This window comes from Anolis sagrei, chromosome 4 (assembly GCF_037176765.1).
Source record: "Anolis sagrei isolate rAnoSag1 chromosome 4, rAnoSag1.mat, whole genome shotgun sequence".
Lineage (NCBI taxonomy): Eukaryota > Metazoa > Chordata > Lepidosauria > Squamata > Dactyloidae > Anolis > Anolis sagrei.
In genome coordinates, this window is record NC_090024.1 from 2,177,230 (window position 1) to 2,201,046 (window position 23,817).

General features: G+C 46.2%; 1 protein-coding gene across 1 annotated transcript in view; it reads left to right on the plus strand.

The window, feature by feature from the left end:
- The first annotated feature begins 6,789 nt into the window (after positions 1–6,789).
- Positions 6,790–23,817, plus strand: part of WDR97 (WD repeat domain 97) — an 89,158-nt gene continuing 72,130 nt past the window's right edge. The window contains exons 1-8 of the mRNA XM_067467204.1: positions 6,790–6,832; positions 9,622–9,806; positions 12,717–13,300; positions 14,632–14,753; positions 16,882–17,542; positions 19,634–19,782; positions 22,842–23,078; positions 23,223–23,313. Of these exons, the coding sequence (XP_067323305.1) occupies positions 6,808–6,832; positions 9,622–9,806; positions 12,717–13,300; positions 14,632–14,753; positions 16,882–17,542; positions 19,634–19,782; positions 22,842–23,078; positions 23,223–23,313 (2,054 nt within the window). The 5' untranslated portion in view covers positions 6,790–6,807. The remainder of the gene's footprint in view (positions 6,833–9,621; positions 9,807–12,716; positions 13,301–14,631; positions 14,754–16,881; positions 17,543–19,633; positions 19,783–22,841; positions 23,079–23,222; positions 23,314–23,817) is intronic.

Genomic DNA, 23,817 nt, shown 5'->3' on the forward strand with positions numbered 1-23,817 from the left:
CTGGCAAGAACACTTTTCCTCTGGGTGGGTCTTTGTGTTGACTCTCGTGGCTTCTTCTTGGTTGTCTTGCAGCTCTTCTGATGTCTGAGGTGGAGTCTCCATTAGCCTGGAGAGCCCACTTGACGTGGTTCCGTTCATCTTGGAGGAGGAGGTGGGCTTCGCAGATTCTTTTTGCACAGTCTGCCAAGGCTTTAATGGGGCTTCTTTTTTGACTGGGTAATGGTTGGAGTTTTGATGTAGATATCTATCTGTGTGTGTGGGTTTTCTGTAGATGGTGTGACCCAATTGTCGATCTTGTTTGCGGATGACGAGGACATCTAGAAAAGGCAGTCTTCCTTCATTTTCTTTTTCCATGGTGAACAGGATGTTTGGGTGGATGCTGTTAAGATGGTCCAGGAACCTGTTGAGTTCTTCATCTCCATGGCTCCAAATGGTGAAGGTGTCATCCACATATCTGAACCATATGTTTGGGTGGATGCTGTTGAGATGGTCCAGGAACCTGTTGAGTTCTTCATCTCCATGGCTCCAAATGGTGAAGGTGTCATCCACATATCTGAACCATATGTTTGGGTGGATGCTGTTGAGATGGTCCAGGAACCTGTTGAGTTCTTCTTCTCCATGGCTCCAAATGGTGAAGGTGTCATCCACAGATCTGAACCATATGTTTGGGTGGATGCTGTTCAGATGGCCCAGGAACCTGTTGAGTTCTTCATCTCCATGGCTCCAAATGGTGAAGGTGTCATCCACATATCTGAACCATATGTTTGGGTGGATGCTGTTGAGATGGTCCAGGAACCTGTTGAGTTCTTCTTCTCCATGGCTCCAAATGGTGAAGGTGTCATCCACATATCTGAACCATATGTTTGGGTGGATGCTGTTGAGATGGTCCAGGAACCTGTTGAGTTCTTCATCTCCATGGCTCCAAATGGTGAAGGTGTCATCCACATATCTGAACCATATGTTTGGGTTGATGCTGTTGAGATGGTCCAGGAACCTGTTGAGTTCTTCTTCTCCATGGCTCCAAATGGTGAAGGTGTCATCCACAGATCTGAACCATATGTTTGGGTGGATGCTGTTCAGATGGCCCAGGAACCTGTTGAGTTCTTCATCTCCATGGCTCCAAATGGTGAAGGTGTCATCCACATATCTGAACCATATGTTTGGGTGGATGCTGTTGAGATGGTCCAGGAACCTGTTGAGTTCTTCTTCTCCATGGCTCCAAATGGTGAAGGTGTCATCCACATATCTGAACCATATGTTTGGGTGGATGCTGTTGAGATGGTCCAGGAACCTGTTGAGTTCTTCATCTCCATGGCTCCAAATGGTGAAGGTGTCATCCACATATCTGAACCATATGTTTGGGTTGATGCTGTTGAGATGGTCCAGGAACCTGTTGAGTTCTTCTTCTCCATGGCTCCAAATGGTGAAGGTGTCATCCACAGATCTGAACCATATGTTTGGGTGGATGCTGTTCAGATGGCCCAGGAACCTGTTGAGTTCTTCATCTCCATGGCTCCAAATGGTGAAGGTGTCATCCACATATCTGAACCATATGTTTGGGTGGATGCTGTTGAGATGGTCCAGGAACCTGTTGAGTTCTTCTTCTCCATGGCTCCAAATGGTGAAGGTGTCATCCACATATCTGAACCATATGTTTGGGTGGATGCTGTTGAGATGGTCCAGGAACCTGTTGAGTTCTTCTTCTCCATGGCTCCAAATGGTGAAGGTGTCATCCACATATCTGAACCATATGTTTGGGTGGATGCTGTTGAGATGGTCCAGGAACCTGTTGAGTTCTTCATCTCCATGGCTCCAAATGGTGAAGGTGTCATCCACATATCTGAACCATATGTTTGGGTTGATGCTGTTGAGATGGTCCAGGAACCTGTTGAGTTCTTCTTCTCCATGGCTCCAAATGGTGAAGGTGTCATCCACAGATCTGAACCATATGTTTGGGTGGATGCTGTTCAGATGGCCCAGGAACCTGTTGAGTTCTTCATCTCCATGGCTCCAAATGGTGAAGGTGTCATCCACATATCTGAACCATATGTTTGGGTGGATGCTGTTGAGATGGTCCAGGAACCTGTTGAGTTCTTCTTCTCCATGGCTCCAAATGGTGAAGGTGTCATCCACATATCTGAACCATATCGTGGGCTTTTTGGTTGCTGTCTCCAGGGCTTGTTTTTCAAAGTAAGTACTTGCTTACTTACTTACTTACTTACTTACTTACTTAGGCGATTCCTCGTTGTCCGAGTAGGATTGTCTTCCAAGATCGGTGTCCTGGCGATGGGTCCACAGGTGACTGTGGAGCCCTATTCTTGACCCGCATCTTCTCCTGCAGTGAGGACATCGGTTTCCAGGTGGAAGGTGGTCCCGGTCGGGGTTGGTTTGATGCACCTTCCTCCTCTTGGCAATTGTCTTTCACCCTCCATTTGTGCCTCTTTGAATTCTACAGCACTGCTGGTCACAGCAGACCTCCCGTTAGAGCACTCAAGGGCCAGGGCTTCCCAGTTCTCTCTCGGTGTCTATGCCCCAGTTTTTAAGGTTGGCTTTGAGCCCATCTTTAAATCTCTTTTCCTGTCCATCAACGTTACGCTTCTCGTTCTTGAGTTCGGAGTAGAGCAACTGCTTTTGGAGATAGTCGAGCATTTAGACAATGTGGCCTTCAGTCCAGCAGGGTGATGGTGGAGGAGCATCGCTTCAGAGCTGGTGGTCTTTGCTTCTTCCTCACACTGGCATTTCCCTGCCTGTCTTCGCAAAAGATTTTCAGGATTTTCCAGAGGCAGCGCTGATGGAATTATTGCAGGAGTTGCATGTGACGTCTGTAGACAGTCCATGTCTCACAGGCATATAGCAGGGTCAGGAGGACAATGGCTTTATAAACAAGCACCTTGGCATCCCTACGGATGTCCCGGTCCTCAAACACTCTCTGCTTCATTTCCCAGCCTATCTTCCCAGGAGATTTGTAGGATTTTCCAGAGGCAACGCTGATGGAATCATTCCAGGAGTTGAGTGTGATGTCTGTAGACAGTCCACATCTCGCAGGCATATAGCAGGGTCGGGAGGACAATGACTTTATAAATAAGCACCTTGGTATCTCTACGGATGTCCCGGTCCTCAAACACTTTCTGCTTCACTAGGTTCTTGTGGGTTTTTTTGGGTTATATGGCCATGTTCTAGAGGCATTTTCTCCTGACGTTTCGCCTGCATCTATGGCAAACATCCTCAGAGGTAGTGAGGTCTGTTGGAATTAGGACAATGGGTTTATATATCTGTGGAATGGCTGGGGTGGGGCAAGGAGCTCTTCTCTGCAGGAGCTAGGTGTGAATGATTCAGCTGACCACCTTCATTAGCATTTGAAGGCCTGGCTGAGCCTGGAGGAATCTTTTGTGGAGAGGTGTTAAGATGTGCCTGGTTGTTTCCTCTCTGCTGTTTTGCTGTTGTAATTTTAGAGTTTTTTAATACTGGTAGCCAGATTTTGTTAATTTTCATGGTCTCCTCCTTTCTGTTGAAATTGTCCACATGCTTCTTGTGGATTTCAATGGCTTCTCTGTGTAGTCTGACATGGTGGTTGTTGGTGTGGTCCAATATTTCTGTGTTCTCAAATAATATGCTGTGTCTCTGCTTCATTTCCCTGCCTATCCTCCCTGGATTTTCCGAAGGCAACGCTGATGGAATCGTTCCAGGAGTTGAGTGTGACGTCTGTAGACAGTCCACGTCTCACAGGCATATAGCAGGGTTGGGAGGACAATGGCTTTATAAACAAGCACCTTGGTATCCCTACGGATGTCCCGGTCCTCAAACACTCTCTGCTTCATTTCCCCGCCAGTCTTCCCAAGAGATTTGTAGGATTTTCCGGAAGCAACACTGATGGAATCATTCCAGGAGTTGCATGTGACGTCTGTAGACAGTCCACGTTTCGCAGGCGTATAGCAGGGTTGGGAGGACAGTTGCTTTATAAACAAGCCACTTGGCCTCCCTATGGATGTCCCGGTCCTCAAACACTCTCTGCTTCATTTCCCCGCCAGTCTTCCCAAGAGATTTGTAGGATTTTCCGGAAGCAACACTGATGGAATCATTCCAGGAGTTGCATGTGACGTCTGTAGACAGTCCACGTTTCGCAGGCGTATAGCAGGGTTGGGAGGACAGTTGCTTTATAAACAAGCCACTTGGCCTCCCTATGGATGTCCCAGTTCTCAAACACTCTCTGCTTCATTTCCCTTCCTGTCTTCCCAAAAGATTTGCAGAATATTTTGGAAGAAGTACTGATGGAATCGTTCCAGGAGTTGCATGTGACGTCTGTAGACAGTCCACGTCTCGCAGGCATATAGCAGGATCGGGAGGACAATGGCTTTATAAACAAGCCCCTTGGTATCCCTACGGATGTCCCAGTCCTCAAACACTCTCTGCTTCATTTCCCCGCCTATCTTCTCAAGAGATTTGTAGGATTTTCCGGAGGCAACACTGATGGAATCGTACCAGGAGTTGCGTTTGATGTCTGTAGACAGTCCATGTCTCACAGGCGTCTAGCAGGGTTGGGAGGACAATGGCTTTATAAACAAGCCCCTTGGTATCCCTACGGATGTCCCAGTCCTCAAACACTCTCTGCTTCATTTACAATACTCAGATCCAACCAAAAAAGGGCACTATATAGAAAGGATTAGCTACTGGCCTCTAGGTCTATATGTATGTAATGCTCAGATCCAATCACAAGGGTGCGGCATACAGATAGAAAGGATTTGTTACCGGTCTCTACATCTGTATGTTTGCAACGATCAGATCCAACCACAAGAGGGCAATGCATAGAAAGGATTAGCTACAGGCCTCAAGGTCTGCATGTTTGAAATTCTCAGATCCAACAAGAGGGTGGTAAAGAGATATAAAAGATTAGCTAGCTATTGACCTCTAGGTCTGTATGATTGTAGTGCTCAGATCCAACCACAAGACAGCACTTTAGAGATAGAAAGGATTAGCTACTGACTTCTGGATCTGTATATATGTAATGCTCAGATCCAATTGCAAGAGGGCGATACAAAGAAGAAAGGATTAGCTACTGGTTTCTACATCTGTATGTATGCAATGCCCAGATCCAACCACAAGACGGTGGTATAGAGATAGAAAGGATTAACTACTGGCCTCTAAGTCTCTATGTGTGTAATGTTCAAATCCAACCACAAGAGGGCAGTAAAGAGATAGAAAGGATTAACTATTGGCCTTGATGTCTGTATGACTGCAATGCTCAGATCCAACTACAAGAGGACAGTACAGAGAAAGAAAGGATTAGCTATTGGCCTCTACATCTGTATGTATACAACATTCAGATGCAACCACAAGATGGCAGTACAGAGAAGGAAAGGATTAGCTACTGGCCTCTACATTTGTATGTATACAACACTCAGATGCAACCACAAGATGGCAGTACAGAGAAGGAAAGGATTAGCTACTGGCCTCTAGGTCTGTATGTATGCCACGCTCAGATCCAACCACAAGAAGTGGCACAGAGATAGAAAGGATTCACTACTGACTTCTAAGTTTGTATGTATACAACACTGAGTCCAACCACAAGAGGACAGTGTATAGAAAGGATTAGCTAACTATTGGCCTCTATGTCAATATGACAGCAATGCCCAGATCCAACCACAAGAGGGTGGTATAGAGATAGAAAGGATTAGCTGCTGGCCTCTAAGTCTCTATGTATGTGATGCTCAGATCTAACCACAAGAGGGCAGTAAAGAGATAGAAAGGATTAACTATTGGCCTTGATATCTGTATTATTGCAATGCTCAGATCCAACTACAAGAGGGCAGTACAGAGAAAGAAAGGATTAGCTATTGGCCTTGATGTCTGTATGATTGCAATGCTCAGATCCAACTACAAGAGGACAGTATGGAGAAAGAAAGGATTAGCTATTGGCCTCTACATTTGTATGTATACAACACTCAGATGCAACCACAAGATGGCAGTACAGAGAAGGAAAGGATTAGCTACTGGCCACTAGGTCTGTATGTATGCCATGCTCAGATCCAAACACAAGAGGTGGTACAGAGATAGAAAGGATTTGCTACTAGCTTCTAAGTTTGTATGTATACAACACTGAGTCCAACCACAAGAGGACGGTGTATAGAAAGGATTAGCTAACTATTGGCTTCTAGGTTAGTATGACAGCAATGCTCAGATCCAACCACAAGAGGGTACTATAGAGATAAAATAGAATTAGCCATGGCCAACACTTGTTCATCAATCAAGGAAGCAATCAATGTATTCAGACATAATTTTAAAGAAAGGAGGGGATGACAAGACTTCCGCTGAGGCTGAGAGAGTGTGACTTTCTCAAAGCAACAATTTCAGGGTTTTATTTCAAAGGGGAGTGGCTGCATCTTTTCTCTGAGGCTGAGAGAGTGTGTCTCAGTAAAGTCAACCATTTATTAATAGCTAGCTCATGTACCTGATGTTGCCTGGGTATGCATTTTCTAATGCCCTTTATGAGAAATATTCATTATTAGCTTTATGATGTTATAAAATGTGTATGGCAGGCATGAGCCAACTTTGGCCGTCCCTCCTGGTGTTTTGAACTTCAACTCCCACAATTCCTAACAGCCAATCGGCTCGCCAGTCGCTTTGCACATGCACAAATGCACTCTCTCTGCTCTTGCTTTCCAGGTTCTAGAGCGAAACGCCAGGTTTGAAAGACTGAAGCCAAGCCTTGTATCCAAGAGCCAAGTGTCAGCGAGTTCCCTTTGCCATTTGAGTAGCTGAATCCCCTCTTTCTCTTCCAGAGTTAGACAGAGAGGAGGAAACGCTGCAGAGATGGTGGAGCTCTCAGAGCCCAGCTGTGAGTAGAACCATAGTATTTGGTATTTCAGAGTTTGGTATTTGGTATTGAGAAGAAGCAGGGGAGCTGAGGGATGATTTATTGTTGCCACCAATTTGAAAGGAACCAGTATTCAGGAGATTTTACCCCAGTTCCCAATTTTTAAGAAGACCTAGCCGATTTGCAATGGAGGTTGCCGATTAGGAACCAAATTTACCATCAAGTTATGAGGGAGGCTGTTCAATTGCACCTCCTCCTTTATTAAGAAAGTAATAACTTAGTAGTAATTACACTGTATATACTACAGCGTGACTGGAGAGAAGAATGTAGATTTACTTGGTTACTTTTCCCTACGTTTCTGCCACCACGTGAGGTAAGTTGTAATATTGTGAGAAATGGCACTTGGTACACAGAATAGACGGAGATGAGGCAATCTTCAAATAAAAGTTAACAATTTTATTAAGTACACAGCGTGTGGTTGCAAGACGTAACTTTTCCTTGTTGCACTGGGAATAATACTTGTAACTTTAACAGTTCATTCTTTCAAGTAACACAGTATCTTTCTGGCGTAGAGCACTTGTTTCAGACAAAGTTTCAATACAGGGATGTTTCCCTTATTTGATCCTCCCTAGATCAAATTCTAAGTAAACTATTCTTTAGCCTCTCCTTAGATTCTTTAGCCTCTCCTCTTTAGCCTCTCCCTAGATCAAATTCTAAGTAAACTATTCTTTAGCCTCTCCTTAGACTAAAAGAATACCAGCTATGTTTCACCATTAGGCTGCACTAGCCTGAGAAACTTCCAATAGCCAAACCCAGCTTTTCAAAGCCTCAAAGCTTTGCTTCACAAGTCACTCCGCCACCTTTCCTTTCCTTCTCTCCCAACTCCTAACTCCTCACTCCTCTGAACCTAACTCCTGACTGCTCACTCCTCTAAACCTAAACCCCTAACTGATTTTTTTGACTGTCGTTTTTCAAACTCTCCCCTCTAAGCTCCTCCCACTTCCCTCTCTCCTGCATCGGTCTCCATGGCAACGCACATGGAGGACTCCTCTGACTTAGGCCGCTCCAACCTTACTGCAGCCAATCTAAACACAAATACAGTTAAAATCATACAATTTATAATCAACTCCTGTACAGGTATTCCATCAAACATCCAGATCATTGCAACAAGTTTGTTTGATCAAGACACCCTGCTGGGTGGAGAGTGCCACAGCAAAACTAAGACATGGCTTACCTTTATAGCCAAAGCATGTGCACACAAGCTTTTTCTCTGAACTTTGCCACATTGGCCCTACAGCCTGGAAACCACATAACACCCCAGTGATTCTGGCTGTGAAAGCTTTCGACAGGACACGCAACATATTGACTGTTCCACGTTTATACACAATCCAACCAATCATTGTGTTGGATCATTGTGTTGCACTTGGAAACTATCTTGTTGCACTCCAGGACAGGAGAATCCCTCTGCCTTTAAACACCATGCCGTTGGATAAAGAAACAATCCTTTTATTGAAGATAATTAAAAAGCAGTAAAGTAAAAAAATAAAAGCACTTTAAAGAAATAGGTAAATTCAATTAGGTAGGAAGATAAGCAGGAACAAAGTAGTCCCGGGTAATAGTCCAGCAAAGTCCATAAAAACTAAGTTCAAACTTCTCAAATAAAATGTAAGAAATCAGGCAACATGAATCCAAGGCATAAGTATAAAAGTATAGAATCCAAGAATCAAAACCATGAAATAAAGACACTTAAAACATGAATTTTCCAGGCAAAACTTCCATGAAACAAGGACGAGTTCTTGACTTGATTCCAAACGATGCTTCATCTGACTACATATCCTGTACTTGGGACTTTTATCTCCTCGTTAGCTATGTGTCTAGCACACAGAAATTGGCTTGACTTTAGCTGAGAATTACTTATCTTTTTCTCTTGGGGCCTGGCAGAACGCCACAGCCACTGTTCGGCTCTCCCTTTTTGACTGATCTCCTCATTAATTTCTGCAGCTGGGCCAGGTGCTGGACTGTTTTCATGTTCCCTAGAATCATAGAATCATAGAATCAAAGAGTTGGAAGAGACCTCATGGGCCATCCAGTCCAACCCCATTCTGCCAAGAAGCAGGAATATTGCATTCAAATCACCCCTGACAGATGGCCATCCAGCCTCTGTTTAAAAGCTTCCAAAGAAGGAGCCTCCACCACACTCCGGGGCAGAGAGTTCCACTGCTGAACGGCTCTCACAGTCAGGAAGTTCTTCCTCATGTTCAGATGGAATCTCCTTTCTTGTAGTTTGAAGCCATTGTTCCCTTGCGTCCTAGTCTCCAGGGCAGCAGAAAACAAGCTTGCTCCCTCCTCCCTGTGGCTTCCTCTCACATATTTATACATGGCTATCATATCCCCTCTCAGCCTTCTCTTCTTCAGGCTAAACATGCCCAGCTCCTTAAGCCGCTCCTCATAGGGCTTGTTCTCCATTTTAGTCGCTCTCCTCTGGACACATTCCAGCTTGTCAATATCTCTCTTGAATTGTGGTGCCCAGAATTCCCTAACATGGGAACTCTCTGGTAACAATTCAGAGAGCACACCATCAGGGACATTCCCATGAAAAACTACACTTTGAACAGGGATCTCCTGGTCATGCTCTGCATCAATATCACTGACCAAACCATTGCCATCTTGAAACTCATATTGAAACTCATATTGAAACTCATTGACATCACTGACCCAGCAATTGGCTATCTGGATATGCCGCCTCATTTTGCTTCTTGCCAAAATCCTGACAAGGGCTTTCCCCACCTTTCCTTCCATTCCTCCTGCAGCAGCCCAGGTGGGGCCGAGGAAGAGGCTCCACTCGCAGGCTCACATGGAGGAGAAGAAAGAGAAGGATGGAGAGGAGGACAAGGAGAGTCCGGACGAGGCCCGGCCACCACCGGACGGGCAGAAGGGCAGGGCACGGCAGCTCTGGCGCATGCTCCAGAAGGGCTTCCGGCATGCAGTGGAAAAGGTATGTGCCGCAGAATCACAGAATCCTGGAGTTGGGGGAAACCACCTGAGACTTTGCTGCCTCTATCCTATAACACTATGTAACACTTGAGGTTTGTACTTGATACTAAACGGTGCTTGGTTTGAGGAAATCTCCCTCACGGGCACTCTTAAATCCTAAAAACTGATTCCGGCTAACTCTAATCTTTGGTTTCAGTTGTCGGATTCTCTCAGACCTACGTAAACATTGAGCCCCCCTGTGGTTCTGGCTTATCTCCAAAGTGTGGCTGTTATCATTGACCCGACCAAGTGTCAAGTTATCTTGCAAGCTCAGGCCAGAAGGAGAAGGGAGTGGATTCTCCTCTCGGTCTGACAAAAACTTTCTCATGAGAACTTGGCTTTTCCCTTGATGCCTCTAAATCAAAGCTTGTAGGATTTTTACTGCCCAAAGTGCCTCATCCTCATTGATCACTTCAGCCTCACTATCCAAACTAGGCCCATCAACATTAGCATCAACATTACGTTGAGCATTAGACTGGTTTTATGGATTGTGATGTATAATTGATTGTTTTAATTGTTTTATAATTGCTGTTGATATATGATTTTATCTTATTGTTTGTGTTGGCATCAAATTGTGCCTTTTGTAAACCGCCCTGAGTCCCCCCTCGGGGGTTGAGAAGGGCGGGGTAGAAGTTCAAATCACCCCTGACAGATGGCCATCCAGCCTCTGTTTAAAAGCTTCCAAAGAAGGAGCCTCCACCACACTCCGGGGCAGAGAGTTCCACTGCTGGTCGGCTCTCACAGTCAGGAAGTTCTTCCTCATGTTCAGATGGAATCTCCTCTCTTGTAGTTTGAAGCCATTGCTCCATTGCGTCCTAGTCTCCAGGGAAGCAGAAAACAAGCTTGCTCCCTCCTCCCTGTGGCTTCCCCTCACATATTTAAACATGGCTATCATATCTCCTCTCAGCCTTCTCTTCTCCAGGCTAAACATGCCCAGCTCCTGAAGCCGCTCCTCATAGGGCTTGCTCTCCAGACCTTTGATCATTTGAGTCGCCCTCCTCTGGACACATTCCAGCTTAGAGTCAATATCTCTCTTGAATTGTGGTGCCCAGAATTGGACACAATATTCCAGGTGTGGTCTAACCAAAGCAGAATAGAGCATGGGGAGCATGACTTCCCTAGATCTAGACACTAGGTTCCTATTGATGCAGGCCAAAATCCCATTGGCTTTTTTTTTGCTGCCACATCACATTGTTGGCTCATGTTTAACTTGTTGCCCACGAGGACTCCAAGATCTTTTTCACACATACTGCTCTCGAGCCAGGCATTGTCCCCCATTCTGTATCTTTGCATTTCATTTTTCCTGCCAAAGTGGAGTATCTTGCATTTGTCCTTGTTGAACTTCATTTTGTTAGTTTTGGCTCATCATCTTTCTAATCTGTCAAGATTGTTTTGAATCCTGCTCCTGTCCTCTGGAGTATTGGCTATCCCTCCCAATTTGGTGTCGTCTGCAAACTTGATGATCATGCCTTCTAAGATGTTGAACAGTACCAGGCCCAGGATGGAACCCTGCGGATGGCACTCCACTCATCACTTCTTTCCAGGATGAAGAGGAAGCATTGGTGAGCACCCTCTGGGTTCGTCCATTTAACCAATTCCAGATCCACCTCACCGTAGTTTTGCCTAGCTCACATTGGACTAGTTTCCTTGCCAGAAGGTCATGGGGGACCTTGTCAAAGAAGGCCTTCCTGAAATCCAGACACGCTCCATCCACGGCATCATTCCCTGCATCTACCCAGCTTGTAACTCTATCGAAAAAAGCGATCAGATGAGTCTGGCATGACTTGTTTTTGATAAATCCATGTTGACTATTAGTGATGACCGCATTTGTTTCTAAGTGTTTGCAGACCGCTTCCTTAACAATCTTTTCCAGAATCTTGCCCGGTATCGACGTGAGGCTGACCGGACGGTAGTTGTTTGGGTCATCTTTTTTTCCCTTCTTGAAGATTGGGACCACATTGGCCCTCCTCCAATCTGCTGGAACTTCTCCCGTTCTCCAAGAACTCTCAAAGATGGTTGCCAATGGTTCCGAGATGACTTCTGCTCGTTCCTTCAATACTCTTGGGTGGAGTTGATCTGGCCCTGAAAGGGGACTTGAACTCATCTCAGAGATTTCATCCACGTGGATTCCATGGCAGCAAAATTGCTATATGCGCAACACTGTGTATGCCAATCCATGCCTTATGTCGGTTCTTTTCCACATTCCTGTTCTGGTTCGTAACAGATACTTCCTCCCAGGTGTCAGTACATCCTGTTCATACCAGTCTTGAGGAATTCCTGCTAGTATCTTCAACTCAGCAGTTAAAGGAGTTAAAGGTCACTCCTTTAGGGTTCTGAGAGTGCCTTGGACTGCGAGAAGATCCAACCAGTCCATCCTCCAGGAAATAAAGCCCGACTGCTCATTGGAGGGAAGGAGACAAGAGACAAAGTTGAAGTCCTTTGGCCACATCATGAGGAGACAGCAAAGCCTGGAGAAGGGAATGATGCTGGGGAAAGTGGAAGGAAAAAGGAAGAGGGGCTGACCAAGGGCAAGATGGATGGATAGCATCCTTGAAGTGACTGAACTGACCTTGAAGGAGCTGGGGGTGATGATGGCTGACAGGGAGCTCTGGCGTGGGCTGGTCCATGAGGTCACGAAGAGTCGGAGACAACTGAACGAATGAACAACAACAACCTTTAGGGTTGATTTTTCCCTGCTTCGAGGGCCAACTCACAATTTCATAATGCCTTGCGGTTCTCCGTTTTAACAGTATTTTCCTTAGTTTTGGAACCTGTTTCTTCAACTTTTCAGCCCAAACACTGATATTTATCACAGTAGTTTGATGACAGTTATGAGACTTTCCCCAGCATGACCACCTGTCTCTTTTTGCAGATGAAGACGGAGGAGATGAAGGTGGCCTACCTGAGCCACGGCCTGCAGCACCTGAGCCACCTGGTCCTAGACAGCCCTGTGCGGTACGTGACCCACGACCCTCTCAGGGGGCTCTTCATGGCCCTCGACTCGGAGAACAAGCTGCACTTCCTGCGGGAAGATGGCTCCCTCAAGGGCTCTGCCCGGACCCCCGTTCCCATGATGGGGCTCCTGTACGCTGCGGAGGTGGACCAGTTTGTGTCCTGGGACGCAGGGGGGATGCATGTGCTGGACGCCCGGCTTCAGCCACTCTCGCAGGTGCCCTCCGCCTGGCCCATCCACTGCGGCCTCTACTGCCAGGAGCTGAACCGCATTGTGATGGCCGGCGAGAGGACCCTAACCCTCTGGGACTTCCGCTACGGCCACCGCAGCCTCCACTGCTGCCGCTCCATCGACCTGGGCTCCGAGGACACCATCACCCACCTGGTCTTGGATGCCACCAGCGCAAAGGCCCCGCGCTGCTTTGTCTCCTACAGCACTGGAGTGGCGGCCTTCGACATCTCCAAGGGGAGGCTCTTGTCCTCCAAGAGGAACCTTCACAGCAGGTGAGGCCCGTTCCTTGACTCATAAATGGAGAAATGGCCCCAGTTGTGAGGAGATGGTGATGGAAATGATGAAGATCAGGATTATAGGGATAGCGGTGAAGGAGGTGGAACGAATAGAGATTGGGATGGCGATGGGGTGGAAATGATGATGGAGATTGGGATAGGCGATGGGGTGAAAATGTTGATGGGGATGGGGTGGGGATGATGATGGAGATGGATATGATGGAGGTGGAAAGGTTGGAGATGGGGATGGAGATGGGGATGATGATGGAGGTGGATATGATGGAGGTGGAAAGGTTGGAGATGGGGATGGAGATGGAGATGGATATGATGGAGGTGGAAAGGTTGGAGATGGGGATGAGATGATGATGAGGATGGAGACGATGATGGGAATGGAGATGATGGAGATAGAAAGGATGGAGATGGGAATGGAGATGATGATGGAGATGGAGATGATAGAGGTGAAAAGGATGGAGATGGGAATGGAGATGGAAATGATGATGGAGATGATGGAGGTGGAAAGGATGGAGATGGGGATGGAGATGATGATGGAGGTGGAAAGGTTGGAGATGGGGACAAGATGATGATGGGGATGAAGGTGGAAAGGATGGAGATGAAAGTCTTTAACAACGCAATGATAGTAAGAGTTTATCAATGTGATCGTGGCTCTCTCAGACATACATACATTGAACAGCTTCCTCTCCTCACAACCTCTGAGAATGCCTGCCATAGATTCAGATGAAATGTCAGGAGAGAATGCTTCTAGAACATGGCCATACAGCTCAAAAAACCTACAACAACCCAGCTTCCCCTCCGTCTCCCAGTCTATTGTAAAGGGATTATGTAAATGGGGGCATGAGTCTTATTTAGAGGGTACGATTTCTTGATATTACTCTCATCAACTGCCCTGTTCCGGTCTTTCAGACTCAGGACAGTCCTTTTGACTTCTTTGATAGTGTCCATTGGCCTACAATGTGGTCTGCTTCCCACTTTTCCATGCATTATCATTTTTCCAGTGGGTCATGTCTTCAGATGACCAAAGTAAAACAGCCTCAGTTTAGTAATTCTAGGGAGAGTTTGGGCTTAGTTTCCTCTTATTGTTGCAGTTGTAATTTGCCCTCATATCAGTGTCTGCTTCTGGTGTCGTTCTGAACGAGAGTCCTGTAGGAGTCTTGGTCATTGAATGTCCGGCTCTAGTCTTGCAACAGCCATGGATTCTTGTGGAGTTTAAACCAGTAGAAACCAGCTCCCTTTCTGACAGGAGCTGGTGGTATGTCATGGGTTTCTGGTTTGACTCAACTGGCTCTTCTTGGGGCATTTCTCCTGCTTAGGGCGATCACAGGTATCACCTACTGCGATGTGACCGGGTGCATCGCGACAGCCTCCCGGGACACCACCATCAAGGTCTGGGACGATAACTGGCACATCCAGACGATCTTTGTGGGCCACACTGGTGAGGATGTCATAAATACTTTAAAAAGAAGATGGCAGGTGGACCAGACTCCTCTGGTCTGCCACAATTTTGGAATAGTAAAGTGTCTCTTAGATTTATTGATTTATTTATGGTATTTGTATACCGCCTTTCTCAGCCCGAAGGCGACTCAAGGCGGTATACAAATACTTCTTGCTGATGTTGTTCCAAAAGTTCTAAATGAATGACAGGTGTTTTTCCAGCTAAAACACTCTTATTCCATCAGTTCCAGACAGATATTAGCTTTTCTTCTAAAGTAAGGTGCACTGTGTTTGCTTCCTTAATGTAACGAGTCATTTTCTCTGGTAATGTAAACATGTTGTTTTCCACCAAGAGTTAACCATGTGTCTCTGGTCATCAATGTCAACAGTTCAGCAACTTTGGTAGTTTTCCAGGCCTCATTTCTTAAGATGGCAACTTCAGCCTATATAGGTCCCCAGCCATAGACCTTTTATACAATTTCATTCAATCCCATTCAAACGACACATCATATTTATGACAAAGAGGAGGAAGAGGAATGGGCTCCTAGGTCCCGACTTTCTCCTATAGAAAAGCTGTGTGATGGGTAGAAGTTTGAAAAGTGATCTTTCTGTATGAAATAATCACACTTGGGATGAATGAATGCTTAGGATTAATTCCTGGCTGTTGGAGGCCCAAGGAAGTTTCTGGCTTATTTCATCCTGGCCAAGCCTTTCCTGGACTAACCTGCCTTGTGGGTTCTACGAAGTAGGGCCATTGTTGGAGTTCAGCCTGTGATTGTGTTTCAGGATCAGGGTGCTTTGGATGTGGGGAATGATGTCAATGAGGTTCAAGATGGCAATGGTTTGGCCAATGATATTGATGCAGAGAATGACATAGAGACACCTGTTCAAAGTGGAGTTTCTCATGAGAATGTTCCTACAGGGTATAGGGATGATGGCTTACTCCCTGAATTGCTCCCAGAGAGTTCCCAGGATTTGGGGCTTGAAAACAACTTGGCACCTGCAGAAACTAATGAGCAGATAGACAGGCAGGTGGAAATTAGCCAAAACAGACAGCTGGACCAAGCCTTCAGCATTCTGCCAGGCTTCGACAGATAAGAATCAGAGGCATTCCAGGAAAACAAAACCAATTTCTGAGTGCTTGGAATGGCTTAACGGGAGGATATAAAGTTCCAAGCGAGGGAAATATAGTCAGAGGAAGCATCATTTCAGAATCCTGTTAAGTTCCTGCTCTTGTCTCATGGAAGTCTTGCTTGGAAGATTCATGTTTAAGGATTTCTTGCTGTATGGTTTGTCTCGTTGTCTCTTGTGATTACCTATTCATGCCTTGGATCAATGTTTCCCTGTTTGTTTGGATTTTATTAGAGAAGTCTGGACTTTGTTTTTGAACTTTGCTGAACCATACCTTGGACTAATTTATTCCTGCTTATCTTCTTACCTAATTGGATTTACCTATTCCCTTAAAGTGCTTTTCCTACTTTTCTGCTTTTACTTATCTTCAATAAAAAAGGATTGTTTTCCTACTCAACGTGTGGTGTTTTAAAGTCAGAGGGTTATTCCTGTTCTGGAGTGCAACAGCCACAAACTCAGAAGGCTCCACGTTGGCTTCAGGGTCTCACTTTGTTGTTAAGCACGCAACAGGAAACACCACCAAGACATAGGACACTTAGCTCATTAATGACTATTCAGGGGTACTGAACAGAGGCCAGCCTTGCAGGGATGCTGCACCATTGTCTCTTGTGAATGTGTCCATTCCTCTTATTAGGACCTCTCCTTTAATGACCAGTTGAGCAAAGTACCTTGGAGAGCGATCACCATTAGAGAGGGAAAGGGAGGTGACCAAAGACTGAGGTGAAGGGAAGAAAATGATCAAAGAAAACCCCCAAAAAACGCATCATAAAGTCCATGGTCCTTAAGACTATGGAGGGAGGGAGACGGACAAAGGCTGAGGTGGAGGAGGTGAGATGCCCAAACACTAAAGAGGGGAAAAGGAAACTGACCAGAGACAAAATTGTGGGAAACGATGGACTGGCCATCCCTTTGACCGTGACCCTTTTTTCTTCTTTGCCATGTTTTCGCCCAATTTTCTTTCTCTGTCCTGAACTCGCCTTGCTTTGCTGCACCACCAGCTCCGGTCATTGCAGTGACCTTCTATCCGGAGCGTCCGCTCATCTTCTCCGCCTCCCAAGATGGGACCATCCGCACCTGGAACCTAAGCACCACTGACCAGGTGGACCAGGTGCACACCTCAGAGCCTGTGGAGACCCTGGAGACCCTAAGTGTCTCGCGGGTGGCCTCGCGCTCCGGCCGCCTCCTCAACCTCTGGAAGATCAACCAGCTCTACTCGCTCTATACACCGTTGGGGTCTCCCCTCAGGCGCTTGACCTGCGTCAACCTGGAGGCCGTAGGGGACTTCCCGACCCGTGCCATCTGCATCTGCCAGGACTCCTCCGTGCGGCTGGTGGACGTCCAGAGCGGTCTGGTCCTCTCCTCCTTCACCGTGGAGCCCCCTTTCCGGGCGAAGGAGGCCGCCTACTGCTTGCCGCGGGAAACCCTCTTTGTGCTGACCGAACAGGGGGCCCTGCTGCGCATCAACACGGCCACCGACCCTATGGTCCTGAAGAAGAACATCCCCAACCAAGATCCCCAGTCCAAGCCCTGCTGCCTCCTGCTCTACAGCCACATTGTGGACCCCGGGACCGTCTTTGCCACCTGGCTGCAGGTGAAGGAGGACAAGAACTACCGGAAGCAGTGGCTGAAGCAGCCCCTCAGGCTCCAGGACAAGAACAGGTAAGCATGGTCGCCAGATCCCGGCACCCTCCAGCCACTTTCTTCGCCTGCCTAGGTACAGCCTGGCACCCATATTTGTCGTTATACCCAATGATGGTTGCTTGTTGCCACCTGCTGTCATGTTATTGATTGATTTAATAACTCTCTGTCTTCCTCTGCAATTTTTCCTCTAATGTTTAAGTTCCCTTGGACTACCCTCTCCTCCTTATATACATCAGCCTTCTCTTCTTCAGGCTAAACATGCCCAGCTCCTTAAGCCACTCCTCATAGGGCTTGTTCTCCAGACCCTTGATCATTTTAGTCACCCTCCTCTGGACACATTCCAGCTTGTCGATATCTCTCTTGAATTGTGGTGCCCAGAATTGGACACAATATTCCAGGTGTGGTCTAACCAAAGCGGAATAGAGCATGGGGAGCATGGCTTCCCTGGACCTAGGCACTAGGCTCCTATTGATGCAGGCCAAACCCCCATTGGCTTTTTTTTGCCACCACATCACATTGTTGGCTCATGTTTAACTTGTTGTCCATGAGGACTCCAAGATCTTTTTCACACGTACTGCTCTCGAGCCAGGCCTCATCGTCCCCCATTCTGTATCTTTGCATTTCATTTTTCCTGCCAAAGTGGAGTATCTTGCATTTGTCCCTGTTGAACTTCATTTTGTTAGTTTTGGCCCATCATCTCTCTAATCAAGTTCGTTTTGAATCCTGCTCCTATTTACAAACCAAAGTAATTTTAATTTTTACAAACCAAAGTAATTCTATTTTTCCCTATTTTTCCTTTTATCATTACCCACCTCTCCTCTGAATCACTTTTTACTTTTTCCACCTGGAAATCTACTGTGTTTTTAATTAAAATAGTCACATCACGTGCTCTAGTTGAACCTCTAGATTCACAAACCTGACTCCAAATCCTGTCATTAAATAGTGGAGTACTGTCCTGCAATCTTTTATGTAATTCTTGTAAAAATAGAACATCCACCTTGTTATCTTTCACCATTTTCATCAGTTTTGCTCTTCGTTGTAGACCTGATAACCCGTTACAGTTACGGGACATAATTACAATCTCACCCATTACAAGATATTGTTTGCAATTTCCCTCCTGTAGTTCCTTTTCCCTGTTTGCTTGTCTTCCCCACCTGCCACCTGCCATCACGTTGACCTTGATTTATGGCAACCTTGTGAATGAGAGGCCTCCAAGTCTCTTGTCCTCAACATCTCGGTTCAAGTCTTGTAGGATTTTAGATACTACTAGCTGCCCCCTGCCAGGTGTTGCTGTGGCCCAGTCTGGTGATCTGGAAAATAAAGTAATGAGGAAGTGTTGGGTTCTAATAGATGTTATTTCTTAATGCTTGTGGGTAAATAGTATTACTTGTTGTTTCTTTGTCAATGTTGATGTAGATATGGTCTGGTTTGCCTACTCTGGAACATGCAACATATCATTGTCCTTCTTTAGGGGTTCCTTTCAAGTCTATGATATTATATGTCATATACATATGTGTGTGTGAGAGAGAGAATCATATCTATCTATCTATCTATCTATTTATCTATATCTATAGCTGGATGGCTCTTTGTCAGGAGGGATTTGATTATGTTTTCTTCCTTTGGTGAAGGGAGTGGGACTGGATGGCCTTACAAGTTTATACTTTGTTTTATCCTAAACTATCAAGTATTTTTAAATAACTAGGTACCATATTAAAGGTACTTTTATGTAGTTCCTAAAAATATAATATGTGTAGAATCATAGAATCCTAGCGTTAGAAGAGACCTGGTGGGCCATCCAGTCCAACCCCATTCTCCCTAGAAGCAGGAAAATCGCATTCAAAGCACCCTGACAGATGGCCATCCAGCCTCTGCTTAAAAGCCTCCAAAGAAGGAGCCTCCACCACACTCCGGGGCAGAGAGTTCCACTGCTGAACAGCTCTCACAGTCAGGAAGTTCTTCCTAATGTTCAGGTGTGGGTCATAGATCTTAATTTGTAGATATGTTTTTGAAACTTTGTACCTAAAATAGACTTCCCACCCCAAAACAACTGCCCTGCACCTATGCGCCTATGGCCCGCTTCCTTCTCATTGGCTTGACTCTCCTTACCAGGTTCCTCCCCATCACAGGGCACCAGGATGGGCTCCTGAGTGTGTTGGAGTGGTTTTCGGGACGGATCCAGTGCCAGGTGAAAGCCCACAGCCCCAAAGCGGTCACGGCTTTGGCTGAATATCCCACCCAGACATGTGTCATTTCAGCTGGTGAGTCTTTAATGGGTGTCTTGAGGCCAGAGGACAACCAGTGAGGCTAAATTGAAACTAGGGTGAACAGATTGAAACTTAATCCAGACAAGACAGAGGTCCTCCTGGTCAGTTGAAAGGCCGAACAAGGGATAGGATTACAGCCTGTGTTGGACGGGGTTACACTCCCCCTGAAGACACAGGTTTGCTGTTTGGGAGGGATCCTGGATTCATCGCTGAGCCTGGAAACCCAGGTCTCAGTGGTGGCCAGGAGAACTTTTGCACAATTGAAGCTTGTGCACCAGCTGTGCCCGTACCTTGGGAAGTCTGACTTGGCCACGGTGGTCCACGCTCTGGTTACATCCCAAATAGACTACTGCAAGACTCTCTACATGGAGCTGCCTTTGAAGACTTCTCAGAAGCTTTTACTAGTTCAACAGTCAGCAGTGTCACATTGCCAGGGCTCTGCCATATTTAGGTAGAGATGAACCAAACTCCCAGTTTGTATCAAGCAATTTAATTAAAACAGCACTTACTTGCTGACTGTTTTAATAGACCAAAATATAAAACATAAAAATAGCACTCAGCCACAGAATAAACAAAAACTGATGGCAAAAGCTACATCGTAGTCAAAGGGTCCAGTCCAGTTGTCAAACGCTGAGAGTTCAATAAACAAAGTCCAGGGATCAAGAGTCTATACCGTAGTCAAAAGCCAGTCCAAAGGTTCAAGGTTCCAGGGTTCCAAGATTAAAGGAGACAGGCCAGGATACCGAAAGTCCAACAGACCTGGGGGGGGGGGGGGAAACCAGCAGCATCCACCACCAAAATATGGCAATACTTTTCTCCCGAAAATCATTTCCAAGGCTTATATCCACAAACACCCAGCTGCGACCTCTCTCTTGCATACCTCCACCCTTAATTGCTTCCACCCATGAACTCTTACATACAGATTACTAAACCCTTTAGAACTAATACTTATATTAACCCTTCCATCACCAAGCACTACCAACTGCAGAACATATGACAGGCAGCCAGGTTACTCATGGGAGCGGGATACAGGAAACACACAACTCTCTTCTTGTGAAATGCTGCCAATTAGCTTCCAAGCACAATTCAAAGTGCTGGTTTTAACCTTAAAGTCCTAAATGGTTCTTGTCCAGATTACCTGTCCGGACGTATCGCCTGTTATGAACCATCATGAAGCTTAAGATCGTCAGGGGAGGCCCTGCTCTCGATCCCACCACTCTCACAAACATGGTTGGTGGGGACGGGAGACAGGGCCTTCTTGACAGTGGGCCCCCCGTCTGTGGAATTCCCTCCCTAAGGGCATCAGGATGGCGATCCTCCCCCCTGTCCTTTAGAAGACAATTGAAGACTTGGCTGTGGGAGCAGGCATTTGTCTAACGGATAGTGACAATTGGAAGTAAGTTAGGACACATACGACATTGGATTTACCCGACTTGGTCTTGGTTTTAACTGGTATCTTAATTTATTGTTTAACTAGCTGTGCCCTGCCACGCATTGTTGTGGCCTATAGTAAGAATTTTCGAAGTAGAGTTAGCTATCTGTACTATTATGAAAGAGCGGTACCTACCTATTCTTTCCCCCTTTTTCTTCCCCTTCCCCTTTCTCTCCTTTCTTCCTTCTCTACCTCTTTCTTTCATTCCTTCTTTTGCTCTTTGGTTTCATCCTTCCTTCTGTCTTTCCTTCCCTCCCCCTTTCTCTACTTCCTCCTTTGTCTCCTTTCTTCCCTCCCTGTTTCTTTTCTTCTTTCACTTTTTATTTCCTTTTCTCCTTCTGTCCTTCTTTACCTCTTTCCTGCCTTTCCTCCCCTTTTTCTTTCCTTTCTACTTTGTATTCTTTCTTCCTTCGGTACCTCTTTCTTTCCTTCCGTCTCTCCTTTCCTTCCCTCTTTCCTTCCCTCCTTCCTTCTTTCCCTTCCTCCTTCTCTCTTTCCTTCCCTCCCCCTTTCCCTCCTACATTCCTTCTCTTTTCCCCTCCCTCCTTTCTTCTCTCCTTCCTTCTTGTCTATTTTCCTGCAATACTATGGTAGAGTCCCTTCTAACTCTATTCTACGAGTCTATTTAATATAGTAATATTTTGAATTTAAAGGTATTTTTGTGGGGTCTTTTTCAGTGATGGTCACTCCTTAGATTGTGAGGAGTTTTGTTGCCAAATTTGAGGTCATTTGGGCCAATAGTTTTTTGTTTTTAAGGTACTCATTACGCACAGAGCATTTTTATATATATAGATGAACAGTGCCGCCCCCCTCCACACCCCCCCCCCCGGTATGGTAATGAATCTGTATTGAAAGGGTCTTTGAGAGAAATTTGCAAATACTAAGTAAGGGGCTTTGAATGAAATTAACATCAAATGAGAGATATACCCTTTCTCTGTAGAGCACCACGGAAGAAACAAGATGTGACATTTAAAAGGTACTTCTTACACAGGATGCCTGTGGTTAGCTTCAAATATTGTTTTTGAAGCGCAGAGGCCACGTGCACAAAAAGGTACTTTCCATCAAAAGGTCAAAGAGAGGGGGCTGGAAAGAGAGTACTTTTCCATGACAAAAATGTTCTTGTTTACTTGAGGCTATATATTTGGTGGTCAAAAGCCAAGACGGCACGGCAGTCACTTGAAGGGTAACTTCTGTGCATGTTGCCTGGCTGTCGGTCTTCTTCATGAAGAAACTAAAATAAAACCTTGTTTCTTTTTTATCTTTCATTGGGACTGTCTCCTTCCTTCCGTGTTCCCACGACATGGACCTAAAATGACCCAATTTAGGGTCTATAACAGTATAATGCGTTTTAATGACTTTTTACTGATTTAATTGTAACCCTTGTTGTTTATTGTTGATAGCATCACATGATGCTTATGTGAGGCTGCCCTCAGTCCCCCTTTGGGGAGGGGAGAAGGATGGGGTACAAATGCATGTAATAATTAAATCAGGCTGGGCAAACGTCAGCCCTCCAGGTGTTTTGGACTTCAGCTCCCACAATTCCTAACAGACCTCAACTCCCACAATTTCTAGATAAATTATGAGAGTTTTAAGATGGTGCCCACCTCTTTCCCCTGGACAGGAAACGACCGGACGGTGAAGATGTGGCGGCTATTCCCTTACACGGAGGAGTGCCTGGTCCCCCTCCTCAGCTTCTCTTGCGGTGCCCCGGCCACCCACATGTGCTCCTTTGGCCCCACTCTGGCGGTGGCCTTCCAGGACCCCCAGACCGTGACCCATCGCATTGTCTACTACAACCTGATGGAACAGAGTCGCTTGGAGCACGGACCCGAGGAGGATGCCCAGGACGACATCACAGGTGGGATCGGGGCAAGTGAGGTTGGACCCAGGGTGCTCATCTGATCCGCCTTTGGGAAGCATAACATCCTCTTCTCCCCTTCCTTCCTTCCTTCCTTCCTTCCTTCCTTCCTTCCTTCCTTCCTTCTTTCCTTTCTCCTGCTAGGTCTCTGCTACTGTCCTAACCTGAAGCTCTTTGCCTCATCCAGTCGGGATGGATCCGTGAAGATCTGGAACATGAAGAATCAAATGCTGAGGTGAGAGGCGGGGGCCAAAGCTGAAGTGTTGGGTAACACTTGAACTTGAACTTAGGCGATCCCTCCAAGGAAGATTGTCTTCCAGTGTATGTGGCTGTGGAGCCCTATTCTTGCTCTGCATCTTCTTTCGCAGTGAGGGCATTGGTTTCCAAGTGGAAGGTGGTCCCGGTCGGGGTTGGCTTGATGCGCCTTCCTCTTGGCACACTTCTCCCTTTCACCCTCCATTCGTGCCTCTTCAAATTCTGCAGCACTGCTGGTCACAGCTGACCTCCAGCAGGAGCGGTCAAGGGCCAGGGCTTCCCAGTTCTCAGTGTCAATGCCAGAGTTTTTAAGGTTGGCTTTGAGCCCATCTTTCAATCTCTTTTCCTGTCCACCAACATTCCGTTTTCCATTCTTGAGTTCAGAATAGAGCAACTGCTTTGGGAGACGGTGGTCGGGCATCCGGACAACGTGGCCGGTCCAGCGGAGTTGATGGCGGAGGACCATCGCTTCAATGCTGGTGGT